A 23,922-nucleotide genomic window follows, 5' to 3' on the forward strand; every position below is an offset into this window, starting at 1 on the left:
GGTCCATGCCAGCACTGCCAAATCCAGTAACAAGGGCACCTATTTGCCATTTCAGTCCTACAAATGTGACAATGTGGACTGCACTACGTTATTCAAAGCTGTAAGAATGGCCCGAGCACCTTGGTTTTACTACTTTTGGAATCGTACATTGAATTGTGAAAGATTTTGCTCCTATGCTTTTTTAAAAACAGACTGACAGAATTATTATATGCTGGAATGTCATATCTATGTGCTAGAGCACTTTTGATAGTCATTAATTGCCAAAAGAGGACGCATTTGTTGAAAAAAACAGCAGTTTCCTGTATCATTTTCCTATCCATAACTACAGTTTACTTCCACTACCTCTGGTCCTCTCTTAAATGTTCACAGCTCTTGACTTCCTGTCCAGGTACTTTCATTTTTGACCTATTTATTTTTGATCAGCTCTTTATTTTCTACCTCTTGACTCTCACCTTTAGGGCCTGGGTGGAAATAAAGTTATGCTGGTGCAATTTGGGGAATTTTGCATTATGAGTGCTATGAGAAGATCCTGAAATTATGCCATTTCACACAATTATGTGCCATTCAAGTTAACCATTTGCAGCGAACGTGCCAACCATGAGCAGCTATTGATTGCAGTGCTTTCATTTTCTTGCATGTTGTTTTACACGAAGAATGACTTCGTGTTAAAAATTGATGCACGCGTGCATTTTTCACAAAAAAATAATGCTAAAGATGGATTTGTAATTTGAATAATTATGTGTAATTTTGTAAAATTTTGATAACATTTTGCATACCTACATGAACGCAAATGTTTCCAATTAGACACATCCCTACTATTTACCTTATGCTTTTGTTACTAGTTCATATTTGAGCTTGATTTAGGGGACCATTTAGGATTTGGGAAAGTGATAGAAACATCATGAATTTGTGGGTCTCTCACCCAGAGGAACTTGTGATTACCCCATTTATTTTTAAGGCTGGGAACTGCCAGGTATTTCATAGGGTAGTCTGGTGCTTATTTCGTGAAAGAATAAGTGCCACAGCCAAAGATTTGCTCAAAAGCCCACATCCAGTGCTACTGAATGTTAGAGGTACTGAATAACAAGACTGATTAGCCTTTATTCCACCTCATGCCTCTTTCACCCACCACCAGACACCCTCCTCATTTCAATCTCACAGCCCATTTTTTCATTTCTGCTTTCTTTCTTTGTCACTGTTTACCATCTTTCTGTTTTGCCTTCACTCCCTCTTTTTTTTTCTCTTGCTTTGGATCAAAAGTTTATGAGGGACAATAAGGACCTGATTATGAACTTGGTGGTCTCATGACCGCCAGGTCACGGTGGCGGTCCAAGCTCCATATTACAACTGCTGCGGTCGTGCTGCAGTCGGACCACCAGCACCACCAGGATTAGTCGTCCCGGCGGTCTGGCAGTCATAGCAGTCCTAATCCGCCGCTGGCCTCGGGATTACGTCTTCGTTCTCCGCCAGCGATTTAATCTTAGTAGCACCACCATGAAAAGGCTGGCGGAGATTGGGTGAAGGGGGTTGCAAGAGGTGGCCCTGCAATGCCCATGCATTTGGCATGGGCAGTGCAGGGGCCACCCTTGAAAGCACATCGCAATGGTCACTGTCTGCTTTGCAGACAGTGAACACTGCGATGGGTGCTGGTGAACCCTACGCACTACAGCATTGCCATCAGCTCTATTGCGAGCCGAAGACCATGCTGTAGGCCTTTTTCCACTGGGCCAGTGGGTGTAAACTGAGGTTCCACCCGTTGACCAGAGGGTAACTTGTAATGGGCCCGGCGGAGAGGCAGCCACAATGGTGGCAACTTCCCTGTCGGAATTTCGGCGGACGGGCTTTTCCGTCTGCCGAAGTCATAAAGAGGCCCTAAGTGTTGATTTCCAAAATTGAGTGCCTGTAGGTCCCACCTGAATTCACTGGCTCAAATTAGGTCCTGGTGTTGTCTCAGCTCACACCACCATTGGAAACCTTTATCTGGCAGCCCATCCACCAAATGAACACTGGTTAGTGAACATTGGAAGCACCAGATTATCTAGGACGTGCTTGAAGACATTAATCATTCCTGACTTGGAGTGCCATGTATTGCATGGCTGTGCCAGGAAGGAAAAATCAGAAATGGCCATCCATTGCTGGGAGAAAATTCTCATCATATTAGGGCCATTTTCTTTAGTTTTTCACAAAAGCAAACCCCCACTTTGTGGGTTTATTTCTGTGAAATAAAAATTAATCACAGCATTACATTTTGCTGGAACGGTATTTCAAGATGGTAGTGGATCTTTTAAAAAAAGATTAAGGGATATCAGCTGTGTTAAACCAGTTGGTGGGCGTCCTGGTATGGATGGTTGCTCAGCTGAAGCTCCTTGCTTTGGCAGCTGTGCAATGTTAGCAGCAATCAAACAATATAGCCTTATTGGTTCCTACTGATATAATTCACTGTGGAACGCTATCTGCTACTTTTGGATATAATATTTACTGTTCTACATGAGAGCTTTCAAGATAAAGCTTATGGTACATAAACAAATGGTACTTATGAGGCTTGACTTTCTGGAATTCGCTATGACTACTGGTAGCTGTGTCCTATTGTTAATTCAAACTGGGCCTGGAAGGCCTGGAAGGTCCTTATTTTGCTTTTTCGAGATGTGCAAAATCTATTTGCATTATTAGACTTTCAATGATGCATTATTTACATGTGTGTGAGAAAGTTCCTCTTTATGCATGGTCACTTCCATTTCTTGTGGACTGACAGACTGACACTTCTGTTTTTTTTTAAATCTGTGCACTGGAACAATGTTAACCAGACCACAATGCATGTGGTCTGACATTTAAAACATGACATAATTGGCTTACTCTGAACTTGCATTTTTAACTTTCCTATAAGGCCATAGCATAGAGGCCCTCATTTTAACATTGGCGGTAAAAGCTGCCTACCGCCGCAGCGACGGCTTCCAAAAGACCGTCGCCACGGCTACCATCCGTTCGCCAAATTATGACCAAAGCCAGATTTCCGCCACAAGAAGGGCGGAAATCTTGCTGTGTCCATATTGGCAGATGGTGGTAAGGTGGCGCTGCTATCACCAGCAGCTCCACACCAGTAAACCGCTGCCAGCCATATCATGACACATAATACGGCCTGGCAGTGTTCTGCTGGCGGGCGCTGCTGGCGGTAGCAGCGCCCCTTCCCTGCTGGAACAAACCCTGGATGCAGGTAAGTTGAGCTTCTGACAGGGGAGGGGGTTAGGGGGTGTTGTGTGTGTGTGTGTGGGGGGGGTTGTGTGCATGTATTTGTGAGTGTGTGTGTGAATGCGACTGTATGTGTAGTGTTGTGTGCCTGGATGTATGCATGTGTGAGAATGCGTGTGGAAATGGAAATGTGAATGCGTGTCTGCTTGTCAGTATGAATGCGTGTATGGAAGTGTGTGAGAATGAATGGATGCATGCGTGAATGAATGCATGTATGCCAGTGTGAGTGAGTGTGTGTATGTGTGGTGCGTGGCTGCAGCCAACCCACCATTGTATTAGTATTATTAGTATTAGTATTTGTAGAGCGCATTCCGGCTGTAGCATCGAAGCACTAAAGGAGAAAGTTATACCGGAGAACTCCTTGTATGAGCAAAACCAATCACTGAGACTACAAAAAAGCAACATCCTCCCTAATGCAAAAACAGCCAAGTTTTGAGCCACTTTCGAAAGAAGAGGTACGTCTTCTCCTGCCTGATGGACAGTGGAAGTGAGTTTCAGAGTCTCGCTGCCACCACCTGTTAGAAATGGGGTCTTTGGTTGGCAGTCAGGTTACCCCCTGTCCAAGCAAGGACCCACACTCTAGTCAGGGTAAAAGAGAATCACCCTCAGCTAACCCCCTTCTCACCCCCTTGGTAGCTTGACACAAGCAGGAAGGCTTAACTTCAGAGTGCTAGGTGTAAAGTATTTGTACCAACACACACAGTAACTCAATAAAAACACTACAAAATGACACAACACAGGTTTAGAAACATAGAAAATATTTATCTAAACAAAACAAGACCAAAACAACAAAAATCCACAATACACAAGTCAAGTTATCAATAAAAAAGCAAAAAGAGTCTTCTTGTAGTTTTAATCACAAAGCTAACGCTGTTAGCGTGAAAATGTACCTGGGTGCGTCAGAAATAACCCTGCATGGGCGAGTGTGTGTCAAAAAGGGCTTGTGATGCGTCAATTTCACTCATGAGCAAGACCTTGCATCATTTCTCCTTAGTTGAGTCGGCGTGCGTCGTTTCTTCTCTCCGCAGGAGAGCGATGCGTCAATTTAGTCCGCACTCTTGGGTCCAGGCAGGCCTTGCGTAATCTTTGCACGCCCAGCGATGTTTGCGGCAGAAATCGTACTGCACGATGATCCGAAAACCACGCAGTGCAGGTTGTGATTTCACCGGTCTCCATCAGCGCTGCTGCGCATCATTTCTCCAGCCACAGGTGTCGATCTTCTGGTCGTGTTGCAGGCGAGCGTCGATTTTCAGCAGCAAAACCGGCAGCGAGTCGATTTTTCAGCTGCAGATTAGAGTCGCATTGATCTTTTCCCCGCACTGCGATCGGTGCGTGGATTTCTCACTCTTAACCTGCCAGCTTCTCTTTTCAGGGTCACCACTTGGCAGAGTAGGAGTCTCAGCAGAGGCTCCAGGTGCTGGCAGAGAGACTTCAAACAACAGGAGGCAAGCTCTAAATCAAGCCCTTGGAGAGTTCATCACAAGAAGGAAGGCAACACAACATCCAGTCTTTGTCCTCTAGCACAGCCAGAAGCAGCAACTGCAGGAGAGCTCCACAAAGCACAGTCACAGGCAGGGCAGCTCTTCTTCCTCAGCTCTTCAGCTCTTCTCCAGACAGATGTTCCTCTTGGTTTCCAGAAGTGTTCTCTAAAGTCTGTAGTTTTGGGTGCCCTTCTTATACCCAATTTCTCCTTTGAAGTAGGCCTACTTCAAAGCAAAGTCTCTTTTGAATGTGAAATCCTGCCTTGCCCAGTCCAGGCCCCAGACACACACCAGGGGGTTGGAGAATGCATTGTGTGAGGACAGGCACAGACCTTTCAGGTGTAAGTGACCACTCCTCCCCGCCCTCCTAGCACAGATGGCTCATCATTAAATGCAGACTACACCCCAGCTCCCTTTGTGAACTGTCTAATGTGAGGTGCAACCAGCCCAATTGTCAAACTGACCCAGACAGGGAATCCACAAACAGGCAGAGTCACAGAAATGGTATAAGCAAGAAAATGCTCACTTTCTAAAAGTGGCATTTTCAAACACACAATCTTAAAATCAACTTTACTAAAAGATGCATTTTTAAATTGTGAGCTCAGAGACCCCAAACTCCACATGTCCATCCGCTCCCAAAGGAAATCTACACTTTAGTCAGATTTAAAGGTAGCCCCCATGTTAACCTATGAGAGGGACAGGCCTTGCAACAGTGAAAAACTTATTTAGCAATATTTCACTGTCAGGACATGTAAAACACATTACTATATGTCCTACCTTGACCATACACTGCACCCTGCCCTTGGGGCTACCTAGGGCCTACCTTAGGGGTGCCTTACATGTAAGAAAAGGCAAGGTTTAGGCCTGGCAAGTGGGTACACTTGCCAAGTCGAATTTACAGTTAAAAGTGCAAACACAGACACTGCAATGGCCGGTCTGAGACATGATTAAAGAGCTACTTATGTGGGTGGCACAATCAGTACTGCAGGCCCGCTAGTAGCATTTGATTTCCAGGCCCTGGCACCTCTAGTGCACTTTGCAAGGGACTTACTAGTAAATCAAACATGCCAATCATGGATAAACCAATTACATACAATTTGCACAGAGAGCATGTGCACTTTAGCACTGGTTAGCAGTGCTAAAGTGTTCAGAGTTCAAAAGCCAACAGCAACAGGTCAGAAAAAATAGGAGGCAGGAGGCAAAAAGATTGGGGCTGACCCTGCATAAGCAAAAAAGGCCAACAGTGAGGCAAAGTGTCTTGAACATAATCCGCTTTTCCACCGATAGCCAGTGCAGCTGTTTCAGGCTACTGCTGGCCGATGCTGAGCGTGGGAGATTCAGGACAAGGCAAGCCACAGCATTTTGAATCAGCTGTAATCTACAGAGGGAGTCCTTACTGATGTTTAACATCAGAGCATTACAATATTAAAGAGATGGGTTGTAATTTGTTCAGACATTTGGTGCGCCACCCGGTTTCTTTGCAAGTGGAATCATGATGGATTCCTTCCAAGTGGGAGGGAAACACCCTTCCTTCAGAATGTCTAGGTAAACCAGTTCAAGCGCAGCTGAGACCAGATCGGGTACTAGCTTTAATATCCTTTGAGGGCAATGGTCATTCAGAGATCCTGATTTTTAACTCCCCCCAACAATTCTTTGATTCTATTTGCCTGTAAAGGTGAGAAACAGGTAAGCTTCGGTCCAGAATCTGAGACCAGAGCTCCCCCCTTAGCTTCCCCGCTAAGCTACGGTAGGAGCTGCGCAAAATTGGCATGGAGCTGGATTATTTTATATTTTAAAAAGCCTGCGACCCTTTGGCAAAAGGCAAGAGAATTCTCAAGCACCGGGGATGAGGGAGGGGAAGTCAGGGAGCGGACCACCTTAAAGAGTTCCCTGGGTTCATTACCTGCTTCCTTGATTTTGCTGGAGAAATAATCAGATTTAGCTTTTTTGATAGCTATTGTCATAATGTGGCGGTATGTACTGTTGGCGGTACTACCGCCACATTATTGCCTACTACCGGGGTCATAACGACCCTCTTAATGTGCAAAATAAACCCATGACAAAGAAAGTTAAATGTCACCTATGGAATATAGTACTATAGTGCCACCCACTAATCTGACAAAACAAATAAGACTCCAGGCCTCACCCTACAGCCTGACTGCTGCAGTTTTAAAATCACAGCCGAGTTGTCAAAATGACCATTTTTAAAGGAGAAAGTCTACCTTTTAAAATTTTAAGTCACCTATATGTGGGCCTTGTAGCCCCTAGGAAATGTGCATGGTATTAATAAGTAGGACAAGTAGAAATTTAAAGTTAACTTGTGCTTAGAGGAACTAGCAGCCAAAAGCTGGCTCAATAGAGAAACATTGAGAAACAATGCTAAATAATAATCATACTGTCTGAGACCAGCTAGAAAAAATGATTACACAACTATTATTAATATTTAATATAAGGCTATTTTAACAGTGAAGTCAGATTTCTGATAAATATTACAGAAAACAGACTTTTAGACCAGAGATACTGGTTTATCGATTAAAGCTAAATATTCTGAGGGCCAAAATAAATCCGGGAAAATGTCAGCAACGCCTTTAGAAATTAAAAAAGAACAGAAACGTGTTAAAAGCATATTTAATGACATTGATAACTTTGCTTCTATCTCTCATAAGGACTTCACTATGACACATGAACAATATTGTAAACATTTGTATTGAGAAGATATTGATACTTCCCAATGTGTACTTAGACATTACTTCTTGAACTTTTCTTTACAAACAAATGTTAACTTAATTACAAAATGCATCCTTAGAAGTCAACATTACTTTATAAGAAGTCAAAATACCATCTTTTCCTTCAAGAAAGCTAAAGTTCCTGGTACTAATGGATTGTCAATACAGTTTATCTTCCAGTTTTCTGATGTACTTCCCCCAAGTTCCTTGACATTTTGAACTCTTTTATATCTGAAGGAAGTGCAAAAGGATCTTTTTTGGAAGCAGTCATTGCACTTATTCTGAAATAAAATAAAGTTAATCGATATTGTAACAACTTTAGGACAATATCCTTGATAAATAGTGATGGTAAAATGTATGCTAAAATATTGTCTACAATGATAGGGTATTTCATTCTATTGCTTATCAAATGTGACCAATCTAGTTTTATCAATGGTTGGATCTCCTCAGACAATGCCAGAGTTCCCTCAAATTACATAATGAAAAGCATCTTCATTTAAATAACCCCTAGCTGTCATATCACTTGATGCAGAAAGGGCTTCTCACAGGATTAATTAGGCCTTTTTGTTTCAAATAGCGCCCGGCCTGGATTTGGACCTAAATCCATTAATATGATTACATTTGTACACTAAAGTCTGCATTTTTGTCAACAGATCCTTTTCCTCATATTTAAATTTACAACTTGGAACTAGATACTTTCCACTTTATTATTTGCCCTATGTCTTAAATCTTTCCTGAATTGTATTACAAATAATTCTCAAAGTTCACAGATAAAAATGATAAACTTTCAGCTTATGCTGATGATATTTTACCTTACATGTCATATCTCAAATCCTCCCAACAACCTATTTGAACAGAAGTTACCTTTTATTCCAAACTTTTAACTATAAATTTAATTCTGATAAAACAGAATTCTTACCCCTAAGAGGCTGTAATTAGATTTATGGTGGAAGATACCAACTTCCAGTGAGCCCTCAAATTTAAAATACTTCATGTGCTTGTTTTGATAAAGATCTTTCCATCATCATTAAAATGAATTGTGCAGTCAATGTTTTTAAAGGTTTAGAATCTAGTTTGTCAAACTTCTTATGGAATAAGTACCGTCATAGAATTGCTCTGGGTATATATATTTATGTATATTTATATATATCACCATGCATTCAGCAGAGAAATACTTTAAAATGTGTTAGTTTAGAAAATATGGTGATTTTTGTTTCAATGCAATACTGAACATGACTAATTGGCCCAAATCAAAGAAATTCCTGTTATATATATACACACACACTTTATATATTTATTGTAAGAATTCACATTATCTAAAGTGTCTACTTTTAACAATATCGCCTCATCTATATCTTTTATTATAAAAAGCTTAGAAAAATGAATAAGCGGTTGATTTTTTGAAAACAACTGGCACTAGAAATGTCTTTCTTGGATTTCTAAAGCACCTTTATTCTTTTTAGAGATATTCAAGATTCTTATAATCTACCTAACAATGCTTTTATACAATGTTTAAAATTAGAATGTAATACTTCAAATATATTTACTCCCGATGGAGCATTTTGTATGCTCTAATTAGAGGCCGATGATCTTAGAGTCTGTGCAAAGGACATAATTAGGCAATCAGAGAAAGATCAATCAATATTTAAGTTACAGTGTAACCAAACTGGCCATACAATAAAAACCCAAATCGGAAATAAAGGTTATAAAGTTAAAGGGTTTTGTTACATATTAACACTCAGGTTAATAGAAACAAACCTCAGGAAAATACTGTAATGATACAAGATCACCATATGGTAACCAATTCTTATGAAGAAATTTAGTCGAGTCAACATGAGACAAACCAGACACTCAGTAACAGCAATACAAAATATAAGCAACAGAAGTTGGTGTTCTGAAAATAAGCAGTGGTCAATTCTTTTACACATTAGTGCAAATCAAAAAAATCTAATGAAGATAGATGATGGGCAGTTTGGCTGAGCTTCCCTAGAGCCTAGACTTTCAAAAATGAGAATCAAACTAAAGAACATAAGGGTGAAATGTGAGAAGCATAATTTGGATAAAAAGGATTTGGAAAAATGAAAAAGGAATTGGAAAGAAAGGTAAAAGGGAAGGTGTTAGCATTTCAGATCCTCGGTCAAGAGTCTTCTTAGGAAGTTAAGGTAAGCCTAAATCTCACTCAGCAAACATGGGGCAAAACGGAAGGTCAGAGGTCTGCACTTCTCAAAGTTCAAAGGAATCTTCAAATAAATCAGTGAAAGTCCTAGTTAATACTGCAAAAAGTCCACTGGGTAACACCCATTATCACGTGCTTTATTATTCTCCCATCTCATAGTGAAACCTTTAATATCAGGTTTAGGGCCCACTTGGAGCTTTGCTGTCCTTGGTTTCCTGAACATCATTTGGAAAATGGATGAATAGGAACAATCACTCTTCTCTCAGTCTCTCCTTGTGCCCTCTCCAAGGTTGTATTCTCATTCTCTCTATTAGTAAAACAATAGCACATCCATTCCAAAATAACATTTCATAGACAAATAACCTGCAATGACACGTTAGTAGAAAATGGAAAACAGTTTCTCACATTAAGGAAATTCAGGTCTAATAAAGGTAACGTTAAGCAAATGCACATTTAATTTCACGTTGTACTATGCACACGTTAAATTCTACATTCATGTAATGTCTGTTACACTTTCGCACTTTAAAATTCATCTTACAATTAATAAAACAAAAAGAATTTGTTTGCACATGTTATGACCATAATGGAGAACTGCATTTCTCAAAGTTAACCTTTAAGCATTACTGCACACATTACATAAATTATTATCTTTTCAATACAAATGCACTCAATTAAAATGAGGATGGTTAAACATTACGTTCAGTGATTACATTTGAATTAATAAAGTTATGGAACACAATACATTTCCCCCTAACACTACAGTGAGTGCACTCTATTACTGTATTCAAATGCACCACTTAACATTAGATGGCAGTTAAAACACACAGGGGGTTATTCTAACTTTGGAGGAGGTGTTAATCCGTCCCAAAAGTGACGGAAAAGTGACGGATTTACCACCAGCCGTATTACGAGTCCATTATATCCTATGGAACTCGTAATACGGCTGGTGGTATATCCGTCACTTTACCGTCACTTTTGGGACGGATTAACACTCCTCCAAAGTTAGAATAACCCCCACAGTTTGTTATGTCTCATGAGTATATATGGGTCATGTTTATGATGTCAGATGTGGCAGACAATTTCTCCACAGCACCACTTCCCATATTTCTTCCACACCTAATATTCCAGTTTTTTCTACTTAAATGACATTCCTTTTTGGGGATGTGTAATACTAATGCTTAATTTGATTATAATGAGCTTCACCTACGTAGATCTCCAAGAACTAAATCTGAGATTAAAAGGCAGTGGAAAAGAGATTTATCTATATGTTAGACTGTTGATTCATTCAATATCTAAAAATGCCCAATTGCTCCAAAGAGTTTTTTTAATTTACAGTAGGTTACTACGTACACCACCTGAGCTGTGTAAGGATTTTAATATTGTTGATGATTTATTGTTGGTCTTGGCTTTTTCTGCAGGGTGACCCTGATTTTTGCCTTCCATTGCTGAACCTATTGTTGTTATCCTTTACACCTAATGTTTTTTTTATGTAGCAAGGCAAACTCTCTCATACCCATTACTAACACTGTGATATCTTTTAATACTTACTAAGTGATAACTTTAGTTTGGGAGCTGGTAGAGATGTACTTCCTCCACTCATTTGAATTGTAATTTCAAATCTTCTTGAATGGTAGAGTTGGATTTTAAATAACTGTGTTGAAAATGCCAATTTTAGAAAGTTGGCATTTTTCTTCCTAACGTAAATGTGCCTTTGTGCTAGTGTTCAGGGTCACATGACTGTTAAGTGCTCTCGTGTGGTGTGAAGTGCATTCCTTTCAGACAGGGGACAGAGGGCTCCTGGGTGCAGAGGGAGTGGGTCCTTCTGACAGTGTTAGACCTGGCAGCTGTTGGCATGGTTTCCTAGCAATTCTTTTGCTTCTGACCCTCTGTTTGTGGCTCCTGTGCTGTAATTCATTGGTGTTTTTGATACTCTGGGCATTTTACCACGGATAACCTGTGCTAAAGTGCTCTCTGTCTAAAAGATATTGGTAATTGCTTTTCCATGATTTGCACATTTGATTTACTGGTAAGTTCCTAGTAAAGTGCACTATGGATGCCCAGGCCCAGTAAATCAAATGCTACTAGTGGGCTTGCAGCACTGTTTGTGCCACCCACATGAGTAGCCCTATAAATATGTCTCAGATCTGCCAGTACAGTGTCTGCATGTGCAGTTTTGTACTGCCAATTTGACCTGGAGAGTGTACCCACTTACCAGGCCCAAACCTTCCCTTTTACTTCATGTAGGTCGCCCCTAAGATAGGCCCAAGGCAGCCTCATTGGTGGGTTGCAGTGTACTTAAAAGGTAGGACATGCACTGTTGTGTTTTTTGCATGCCCTGATAGTGAAACACTCTCAAATTCAGTTGTCATTATTGCAAGGCCTACCTCTCCCATAGGTTAACAAGGGATTGCATTTAAATATATTTTAAGTGCAATTTACCATTGTGAACAGATATAGATGTGGATTTTGGGGTCTCTGAACTCACAATTTAAAAATACATATTTTGGTGAAGTTGGTTTTTAGATTGTCTGTTTGAAAATGGCACTATTCAGAAAGTGGGCATTTTCTCGCTTAACCATTCTGTGCCTCTGCCTGGCTGCTGAATACACGTCTGGGTCAGACTGACAGTTGGGCTGTTTGTGAATTCACTTTAGACAGTGACACAAGGGGAGCTGAGGTGTGTCCTGCATATCCGGATGAGTGTTCCTGAGCTAGAGTGGGAGGGAGGAGCTGACACTTTCACTTGAAAGAGCTGTGCCTGCCCACACACAATACATTTTCCAACTCCCTAGTGTGTGTCTGGGGCAGGGCAAGGAAGATGCTGGGTCTTGTGCACTACAAAGACTTTCCTTTGATGTTTGCCTGCTTCAAAGGCAGAAATAAGTAGATGTAGTGGGCCCAAAACGCCAGACTACTTCTGGATCAGGCAGAACCTCTGCCAAGGAGAAGAGCTTGATGCTTAAGGAGGACCTGCCTCTCTGCCTGTTGCTTTGCTGTGCTGGCCTGCTGCTGCTGCTTCTGCCTGAAGAAGGAAAGGACTGGACTTTGCTTTCTGAAATCCTTCTTGTGAAGTTTCTCCAAGGGCTTGGACTGAGCTTGCCCCCTGTTCTGAAGCCTCAGGGACAAAAAACACTTCATCTGCCCATGTCTGGGCCCTTCTGCTGCGAGTCTTGACTTGTTAAGTGGTGCCAAATCAGTCCCTGGGCCCTTAGAAGTGAAAGCTAGTAACCTGTGAGGGAAAAATCCATGCACGTTAGAAAAATCGATGCAGCGCTCGTTCCGTGGCTGAAACTTTAACACATTGCATACCTCACAGATGGTAAATTGGCGCAGCTCCTATTCTAAACATGTACCCTTCACATGGCGCATAGGAATTTTCCCCGCATCAACCCTGGGTGTCAAAATCTTCCACACCACTGCACAGACCTGAGGCTGCTTGTCCAAAAATCGGCGCATCACTTGCACGGCAGAGAAAGAATCGAAGCACTGCCTCACTTGCGAGTAAGGAATTGATGCATCACTTGCTTTTCCGACACACACTTGCCCGTGTGACCTATTTTTTTACGCATAACAGGTACTTTATGCTAAAACAACGCATCCATTGATTTCTATGGATTAAGACTCCTTTCACTTTTTAAAAATTCATATCTTTGCTTGTGTATGTTGGATTTTTGTCTTTTTGGTCTTGTTTGATTTAGATACATATTGGCTATTTTTCTAAACTGATGTGGAGTCCTTAAGTGTTGTTTCACTGTGTTACTTTGTGTGTGTTTGTACAAAAACTTTGCACATTGCCTCTGAGATAAGTGCCAAGCTACCAAAGGGGTGAGCAGGGGTTATCTGAGCAGTATATCACCCTTACTCTGACTAGAGTGAAGGTAACTCGTTGAACAGGGTGTAAACTGACTGCCAACTAGAGACCCCATTCCTAACATTAGGATGACTGGAGAGACACTGTGCCCTATCCTGATTACACTTCAAAAGAATCTGCCTACAGCACACACAAAGGAACTTGATACAAGGCCTGCATTTGCCTATGTCCCCATCTAGCTAGGTTGCAGTCAAACCTAAGGAAGAGGGATAAACTGTCCAGACCTAGCTTGAGAGGAGGCCAGGTATTGTCCCCTTTGCACAGGCTAGGACTGGGTATATAAGTGGCACCCTCAGAACCTAGAATGACAACATGCTTTGTCATGTGGAGACTCGGAAGAAGAAGTACCCTACTGTCTGAAGCCTGAAGGAAGAATGGATCTCCTTGCCTTGATACCAGGATCCATATGTGACTCCAAGGATAAGTTGACTGTCCTTCTGTTTGAGCTACATGGATAAAATAATCTTCCAGAGGCCTTTCCAGCAACTGCCCAGCTCACCAGCACCAACTGTACCTGCCTGGACCCTGCTACTGGCCTCTGCAGGAGTATGTCCTGACCACCAAGACATGACCTACCAGGTCCTAGACCCTTTTCAGAGTGTACTCTTCCAACCTACAACTGCAAGCACTGCACTTAAGGTGAAACTCCAGACATTCTGGGCTCTTCACTTCAAAAAGATCTTTCTACAGGGGTCCTTGTAAATGCAAGCAGACTTCACTGAAGCCGACGTGAGACCTACATCTGACTGCAGACATGACCTTCCCAGGTATGGACTCCTTACTTCACACTCACATATCTCTTCATATTAGCAACAATAGCCCTACACTTCTAGCCAACACAAAGCTTCGACAGGTGACCAGCTCTTCTCACAGTCAATGACTGCACTGTATCTGTGAAGCTCTAACTAAAGTGCCTCACTTGGAACTGGAATAAGTTGGAAGGTAACCTTTCCACCAGGATGAACCTGGTCCCTGTATGCAGTACTTTTAGCTTCTTGGGGATATTTTTACTCAGTGCTACTTATTAGATTCATATGGTTTTGGTGTCATAGTATTTAGTAAAATTGACTCTATTTTTCTAAATTGGTTTGGGATTTTTCCGGCATTGTGTTTCTGTTTTTTTTTTTCTTTTTTTTTTTTTTTGTGCTGCATAAATACTTCACTTGTTGTCTCTAAGTTGAGTCTGGCTGCTTTTGTGTTTGTGTCAAGCTACAAGAGAGTTTACTGACTTTTGTGGTTCACCTTAACAAGGATTGTGTTTAATATTTTAGTCGGGACCTCACCCCTCTCAACTAATAACCCCATTTCGTACATTTTTATTTGTCATGTCATGAAAAAAATGGATACTGTAATGCATGTTTTCTTGTAGTAAAATGATTAATTTTTGTAATCTAACATGGTCTAATGTGACCTGCATTCTTAGGTTGAATGTGACTCTTACTTTCCCAGATTTATTTTTAGGATTTCTTTCACTTTTGGGCAAAACTAATTAGATAGACTATAAAATATTTTATTTTTTATTGATTTTCAGGAGATCACTACATGTTGGAAAAATATCTCTAGACTGTCTTTTCCATCCTAGTGGAATGGCATTTGTGTAAATCTTAAATTTCATAAAGTACACATCTTCCACCTACAGCCTTATTAAAAAGATGTATTTTGGTTACCACTTACCTATGTTTTTATCAAAAAATATATTTTTATTCAACCCTCTTGTTCTCAAGATGGCAGTTTTGAAACTCCATGAAATATTTCACACATACTGTTCTCATTTGTCTACTAAAATTCAACATAGTTCTATTATTCGTCTTTAAATTATTTCCCACCTATATATACATTTTAAATTTATACTTAAACTTTTTATATTTGGTCATGTTTCGCCTTCTCCCTCTTTCCATTTTTCCAAAGCTTTCTTTCTCTCTATCTTTTATTTTCTTTCTACTGCAACATCTTTTTTCTGTTAGTTTTATAAAATGTTCACTTTCCATACTTTCCATAATTGCAATTAATTTGTGTACACATGCTTAATGAATAATTTATGATTTTCATGCATCCCATTGCTAATTTCAGAAATGTCATTGTTTTTCATATTAATATTATTATTGCCCTATGACTGTATTAATTTAATTGATGCGGTTGTCTTTTGAGAAAAGGTGAAACTATGTGCTGCAGAGTGATGTAGATGAAAGGCCAGCAAGCTGCTCTCTTCAGAATTGTTTCTGCAGTGTGCACATATCTCTGTACATTATGTTTGTCTCAATGGCATATGCTTCTATAAATTGTGAGGTTCGGTTGATGTATGTGAGTCTGTGGCTACACTTTACCAAATATTCATTGATTTATAACATTTGCCCAATAGGTTGCCTCATAATGTTAATAATTTGCAGTTTTTTCGAAGTGATTTCTTGCTCACATGGATAAAAATGATACTGCCAGAGATAGTTCTGCATAATTTGAATTTTTTCCACATAATCAAGATACCTTTGCCACATAAGTTTAACTTTTATGCATAATCCAAGTAGACCCAACAGTCGTAAAGCTCTGGGGCTATTTGTGTTGTGTCACTATATTGATGAGACTCACATTTCGAAGGGAAACAGACAATATTTCCTAAACCACTCTGCATTGTCATTTATCATAGGTGAATGTAGCTTCTCACTATTTTCCACTGTTTTATCAACAATTTATTCATGCAAGCCTCACCAAGCAATTTTATTTGGAATCAGTGCCAATCGTCATGAGCTATTGATCTCATGATAAATCTTAACTCTTATCACTAAATGAACAAAGCAATCATTAATTAAATTATACTTAGAATAGTCTTACCTTTGTTGATTGTTGTGTGCTTAAGTTCATGTTTGGGCCCTTTCCTTTGGTCTTTGTCATTCATGAAACTATGAAACCACCTTCGCCGTAGTTGTCGCAGTTCTGAGTTACGGGAGATCAACCAGCGGGGCTCATATCTTTGATCAGTCGCTGCCTGAGGGCTACTCACTGGAGCGTGGATCCATTTCATGCCAACCAGAATATGGGGTGTAAAATGTTGATTTTGCAAAGTTTTGGTTTCTACCATGTGGTCTTCTAGAACCATGCCTGATCCTGGCACAGCCTGAATACTGGAAGCCCCGCGAATGCTCTGTAGTATTACTGAGCGAGAACTCTGCAAGAGTAAAAGGCTCCCGGCCATTAGGTAAGCAGCAGTGAGGAAGAAAAGCAGAAACTGTGTCCGTCGAAGAATCTTCTGCAGTCTGAAGAAAGGTTTGGCCATAACCTTTCTGAATATAGAAACTGTACTCCTTCACACCAGTTTCTTGGTTAGAATGGAGTACATCCTGTAAAAGAGATCATCCCATCCTTTCATTTGTTCTCATCGAAGGGTTAATATAGCAAAACAGAATGTGCTGTTTCTTACAAATTTCAAGAAGCACTGGGTATGACATTGAAAAGGATAATTCACGGACAACTCCATTATTTTAGGTTGCTGCAGTCCATAAATATAGATTCCATGAGGTCAAAATACCTGCAATATCAATGAATATTCATTAAAATAATCTTGTTGATAATTAGCATGTCACACCAGACCTTACATTTGAGTACCATCATACATTTTCTAAGCCAGAATATGAAGGGAAGTATCCCTTTCTCTGCTCAACTAGCCTGTTTTTTACTCCCACCCTATGGTCTGTCACACCTTTTCTGTAGTCGTAGAACTCAGGGCCCTTGATGCAGTTAGCATCTTGTAGCACTAACCATATACATCACTAAAAGACACATTTATGGGCACTTAGGCTGGCAGGATGATGCCTTTGCTAAAACAAGTCCCAGGGGCGTAGCTTTAGGGGGGTGTTTGGGGTGTTACACCCCCCTTAACAAATGTATTTTCTGATAAATAGTTGGGTACAGGGGCTTTCAGTCGGGTATTGTGAGATGTTAGTAGGATTTCACCAGGACTTTTTACATACACACAAACAAAAATGCACACACACTCCATCTTTGTGTTTTTTAATTGTCAAAAATATTGGTTATTTTACAAAATATTGTGTTTTCTCTCTGAGTACTCCTAATAATCTGCATTCCTCTCTCTTTCCAATGTCCCATAGTCCCCTCGCATGCACCCTGCTTGTTGTGTAAGGCATTTAAACATTATATGCCAGTCTGATTGCCAGGAAATCTGAGGCTCACACCGTCCAATCTTACTGACCAAGCTACGCCCCTGACCAGTCTATATCTGCTACGCGTATTCATTTCAGACAGTTAAAGCATATGTATCAACAACTTCTCCTTACTTATGAGACAGCAATGTTCACAACCCTCCAGGGAGGCATCAATTATCACACAAATTATAATATTTTGACAGAGGCTTCCACCGCCAGTCAATTCCATTTTCTTCTAAGATATAGGTCTACAATGAGATCCACTTTACATAAAATATAAATTTACAATGAAATTCACTTTAAACAGAATACAATTTACCTAATCAATATATATCTAAAACACATTTAAAAAAGCTACAAAATTTCAAACACATCATTTCATTTACTGAAATACATTAGAAAAAATGCATGGCATTTTTTAGTGAAAGATCTTCATATTTCAAAAACAATGGTTTCAACAAACATCATCGATTATGATACAATGCAGGGTACACAAAAAGAACATGCTCTAAAGTTTGCCTGGAGGTCTGACAGAGATTGCAATCTGTTGGCAGTTAGTCTAGTCCTCTACAAAACGACGATAATAGCACCAGTCCAAAATAAAAACCTACAACCGCAAAAACTAAATGAATACCCATTTAACATCCTCAAACAGTTAGTTATACATTAAAAGACATAATCAGAAAAGATTCTTGCAAATGTGCAGGTGTAAGGACCTATTGTACACTTCAGGAAAATGTTAGTAAAATACACAGAACTATGGCCAACAGGACAGGGAGACAAGTTGAAATCTTGAGGTAGTGTGTCAAACAGGGAAAACATCTGGAAAAATTGTAATTGAAGATTATAGGCCTGATTAAGAGTTGGGCAGTTGAATCGACACAACTACAATACGGTGGTGGTGACAGAGTCGTCAACCTGGCAGCCTCATCATCATCCTATTACGATGTTTCCACCGGGCTGACAGGCAGAAACGTCGTATTATGACGTTTCTGCCTGTCAGCCCGGTGAAATCAGTGTGACGCCTTTGGCCTCGCTCCCTCAAGGAGCGGAGGTCAATGCTGTTGCACACAGCACCCTCGGAATGCGCACTGCCTGCCTTAGCCTTAGCAGACAGTGCGCATTCCGAGGGTGCTGCCAGGGGAGCCCCTACACTGCTCACGACCCCTGTGGCCACCAAAATTGCCTTTTTGCCTTTTCATGATGGGGACCCCACCATGGAAAAGGTGGCAGAAAGCAAAGTCATGATTAGCACGGCGGTGTCGAATTCAGCACTGCTGTGGCTGTCCATGTCTTTGACCACCGCCAACCCGTCAGGATGGCTGACCCTGGTGGAGGCGGCGGTCTCCTAATGGTCCCATCATAATCTGGTTGTTGGACCACCAGGATTGCGGCAGTCCGACCACCACCACAGGTTTCTGCCAAACTCATAATGAGGGCCTATATTTTGGGAGCTGCAGTTGTTAACACCAGCAAGAATCCTAGCAATTCCACACTCCTTCCAAAATATTTCAAAATATTTTGCAAGCCTTGTGTTGGTGGGTGGATTGGCAATATTAACCATTTGAAATAATGTTTTATTATCTTATTATTTTGGAAATGGATACTTATAGTGCTAATTTTGGACGAACCGGTTCTACAATATTTTCCGCTTGTGTTCTTTATCGAGCCTAAGTCTCGTAACCCCTTTAAGGTTGCCCAAAAATGACAGAAAAATCAAGACTTCTTCCTATTGAGGTTCAATGAGTATTAACATTATTCATATTCATGGACACCCTTAGGAGACTGATGCAATAAGTATTTTCAGTGTGATGAAATTAGAATAGAAATCTTACTGCTGATTATCATCTCTGAAATACATGAAAAGGAAAAAAAGTTAATAATTTAAAGTTAACAAGATTCATTTTAAAACTAGACAATCTTGATTACATTATAATTTTATATTGCTTTAGACGATGTCACAGCAATTACAGCCATTTCTAATAATTCCAGGCTGTTCTGGTTTAAACAAGTTATAGGTTTATTTATGGTTTGACAGGCAGCTATAGTACAAGGCGAATCCCAAAAAACAGTTTTAGTTTGGGGTAGTCAGTGAGGAAATGCTTAGACATGCTACCCTTAGATGCACCCAGAAGGGTAATCTATGTACTGATAACATCATGGCTGGACAATTCAAACTGCCTCTCCCTTGATGTACCGGAGTACAAGATTAGAAAACACCAGGTGGTGCAATACACACCGGTTCACCACATCCTTGCTGTATCAAGGAGGAAGCCAGTTTTTGATTACCCTAGGGATTTGCATTGGCTTCCTGTTAGGAAAATAATTCTGTTCAAGTCCCTGACTGTTATTCATCAAACCTTCTTCAAGTGTGGTCCTCTGTACTGGAGTTTTAGGATGTTGCATTAAAATTCTCCTAGAACTCTTCACTCTGCAGTGGTGTTGGTTGTAGAGATACCTAGATACCACCCGGTGGGTGGGTGGTCTTTCTTGGTACTTGCCAGTAAAGCCTGGAATAGACTTCCAGTATCTCTCCGCACCATCTCATAGGAATCTCTAATCAGGAAAGCTGAAAACTCCTATTTTCTCTGTCAGCCGATAGCTTGAATAGTGAGCCTGCCTTTATAGATGTAGCGCCAGATCACTCCTTGGAGTAGCTGTGCCCTTAGCAAATCGCTTAATTCATTAATTCATTCACTCATTCATTCATTATGTGACCGTGCTTAGTGAATGAGGAATCCACCTCTGATCAGATTGTAATTGACTATTAAAAAGGAAGTTGGAAAATGTTTGGCAAGCATAAATCTGTTGCCAATCTTCACCAATATTTTTGGGAAATGTTTTAGCTACCTGTTAATGAAGTCATTGCATGTGCCAGGCCATCAACTACCTTTCACAGATACATTCGAGTGCCTGATTATTTATACATTCTTTCAAGCATCTGACTGAGGGGAGATTATTTCAGGAAACTCAAGTTTCTGGTTCCCCACTTTGAATCACTGACAGAAGGCTTTCCGTTTACCATTTGCAATGATCACTCTCTAGCTGGAAATATCCCTACATTCGAAAGTCTTTGAAGTATCACATACATCAACTTGCATTCACCCTTTGGTGATCAAAAGAATAATTGTCACTTAAACTCCAATCATTTCTTTGTCAGCACCTCGTATGAGTACCAGTACTGGTAATATAGTTCAAGTAACTTCTAAAATAATGAAGATAAAAATCACCTTGGTGAGATACCCACTAATCCAGGCAAACATGGTTTTTCGTGAACTGTGCACATAAATCTTGGCCTACATTGATTTCCTTCTCTGATACAATAGCCAGGAGTGAAGGCCAAAATAGACACTGCTTTTATTTACTATGTGATGCCATCCTTCTATTTTGATAGTATTTGGATAATATGTGGATTGTTCTATGGCAATGATCTTCTGTTTTCCATCTCTAACTTAGGGCCTAATTATGAGTTTGCCGGTCCCACCACAGGACCACTAGGTTCGCAGGGAGGACACCACCGCCATGGCAGTGCCGCCCCCCAGCGTATTACAATGTTCCCACCAGTATAACTGGTGGGAACATTGTAATACGTGTTCCCACCAGGCTGACCAGCGGGAACAGTGCTCCAATATTGTCCTCGGCACCTCTAAGGGAGCAGAGGCCAATATCGTAGTACACAGCACCCTCAGAATGCGCACTGTCTGCAAAGCACATTTAAAAAAAGGTCAACATGTTTTTGCCTATAACCGTCAACAAAGGTTTTGCTGCTTTCTTCAGGACCTAATGTGAAACTTCTGCCTTAATCAGTGCTCAAAACCCATGTGAACAGACAGGTCCAGACTACACCTTTTCTGTCTCTGAATTAATCCTGACTCAGAGATGCACTAATAAATCTACAAGCATATTCTGGAGTTATTTTTAATTCCCATCACTTTTTTTTCTTTTGCATTGGCTTACACTCTGCCCTCTCACCACACTTTGCTCATTATTGTAAGCTGAGTGTACCTCTTAAACATCTGTAAGAGCTCCACCCCTATCTGAGGAACGGGGTTGTAGCCTGCACTGTGATTACTTATCACGGTGTGAGGAGGTTCACTATGATGAAGCATGCCACCTTTGGGCGGGTGAGGGAATTTGTCCTTTAAAAAGGATGTCTTCACTGCAGAGAAGGCCACTTCACTTGGTTTGTCCCTTTGTTCTTTCTCTTTTCCTTTCGTCTTTTTCCTCTTTGCCTTAGATTGTCCTGGTCATAGACCCAGGGGTTTCAAAGTGATAGATAGACCCCTAAATGATATCCATGATCTCAGCTATGCTCTACAGCTGGTAATCTCTTAGGAGTTTCAAACAGTTTGTCTGTTGCATAAGTATTATTCAGTCATCCATGAGCAAAGGTTTTGAATCTTGTACCACCTCTTCCCCTGACAATGAGCAGTGTTTTGCTGCATTGACAGTCTCCAGCTATCTGTGTTAAGACAGCATGACCGTCAACCCTTTGGTGGTAACTACACTATCTATCTATTAATGCTGGGACTTTACAGGGACATGCTACTTTGAGTTGCTCATTAGAGATTGTATCCTGTGGATTGAAAATATTGCTTTTATAGGATGGAATAATTGCTCTTCAGCGGCGGCCACTGCAAATGTCAAGGGGGACGACTGGGACGGGGTAAACACGGAAAAAAATAAATTACTTACAGTTTCGTCGCCGCCATACGCTGTCTCCTGCTACCTCGCTTGTTGCTTCCCTTCTGGTGTCCCAGCATTCACTGGGACATCAGCACAGGCTCCTCAGCAATCCTGGTGCTGCTTTCATCCTAAACCTAGCATGAAAGCAGTGTCAAGATTGGTCTGAGCGGCGGTGACTGCCGCTCAAACACAGCCCTGGGGTCTGTGCAGTTTCTCCAGCCCAGCTGTTAAACATAGCCAGGCTGTGGAAACCTAAGTGCGTGTGTGTGTTTGACCGGCCTGAGATGGCCGGCCAAACACATATGTGCACTTAGGTGCACTCTCACCTCCTCCCACCCCCTGTAACCCAGCCCTGCCCTTCCGTATACTGCTGGCTGAACCAGCAGAGGAAAAATAAAACAATATTAAAATATTTTTTTATTTTTCATCTACCATTGAGGAGGAGCCGCCCCTCTTGCTCTTCCAATTTAACTGCTTGCTTGAAGGTTATTTTTCCTCACAGAAGCAGGCATATAATTTCCTATACAGTTTGTACATGCAGGCAAGGAGAAAGTTGCACGCGCTCTGACTCAAGCTAGAACATACAAGTTTATCATTCATGATTTCCCAACTAACACTTCTATTCTTAGGACACTATTGCCAATGAGGGTTAGAACATAGCACCCTTTTTAATTTTAGTGATCCTAATTTACCTATTTACACCTGAAAGAAAGTCCACAAGCAGCCTCCTATTTAGCTAATTGTCACACAGTTAATTCCCCTTTGCCACATAGATCCACCTGAGAAACACAAGCACTACTCTGGAACATAGAAGGAGTTCACATTGCAAAGATGCCTTGTAAATTGTCATACTCGATCATTTTTTTTACACGTTTTTCACACTCAGGCAGCAGGGTGAGATCTGTATCTTGAGGGGTGCTTGCCTTTAGCCGGGTACCATTCTCAGGGTGTAGCAAGATGGTCACCCAGCTCTTGTTCTTAATTTGGTTTATGTCAGCATGTTCATGTGTTTTTGCTTAACCTCCTGTGTACTGCGTCAACAGTCTGGAAATGCTATTTATTTTTAAGAAGGTTTACCCTCCCATAGGCAATAGCTAAGAATTTTCCACTGACAATAAATCAAGCCATTCCATAATTAGAAACTCAGTTAATCACATACTGAAACAAGATGTAAGGTTATGCATTGTGAGTAGATTATTTATTCCTTGGCCAATGGCGTATTCTGCTGTAAGCATAAAACAGCATTGACTGAAAGGAAACAGCTCAAATTTCAACACAGGCAGTAATGCAAGCATTCCCATAAGCAGTAGTTCAGTTTATAACATAAAAATAAGACCAAATATGCTGAACTCAACAGCTTACTCTTGTAATTCAATAGTTAAATGTTTTTTCGGAGTCAACAATTTTGAGATCTCTAACAAGAAATTGTTTGAGATATGCCACATAAAACTTTTTCCAATTAATGCACAACCAATAACTCAAATTCTCCATACGCAGTAGCCCCCTTGTCCCACAGCCAAGACCGCAGGCCGTCTCATAGAAAATAGCTCTAAATCATCTTAAGGACAACAGCTAGGGAAAT

The 23,922-nt window shown here is 40.8% G+C and overlaps 1 protein-coding gene across 1 annotated transcript in view; it reads right to left on the reverse strand.

Moving 5' to 3' along the window:
* WSCD1 (WSC domain containing 1) overlaps positions 1–23,922 on the reverse strand; it is a 218,842-nt gene that overhangs the window by 134,581 nt on the left and 60,339 nt on the right. The window contains exon 2 of the mRNA XM_069227004.1: positions 16,327–17,020. Coding sequence (XP_069083105.1) covers positions 16,327–16,768 — 442 coding nt within the window. The 5' untranslated portion in view covers positions 16,769–17,020. The remainder of the gene's footprint in view (positions 1–16,326; positions 17,021–23,922) is intronic.

The sequence above is a fragment of the Pleurodeles waltl genome, chromosome 3_2 (assembly GCF_031143425.1).
Source record: "Pleurodeles waltl isolate 20211129_DDA chromosome 3_2, aPleWal1.hap1.20221129, whole genome shotgun sequence".
NCBI lineage: Eukaryota > Metazoa > Chordata > Amphibia > Caudata > Salamandridae > Pleurodeles > Pleurodeles waltl.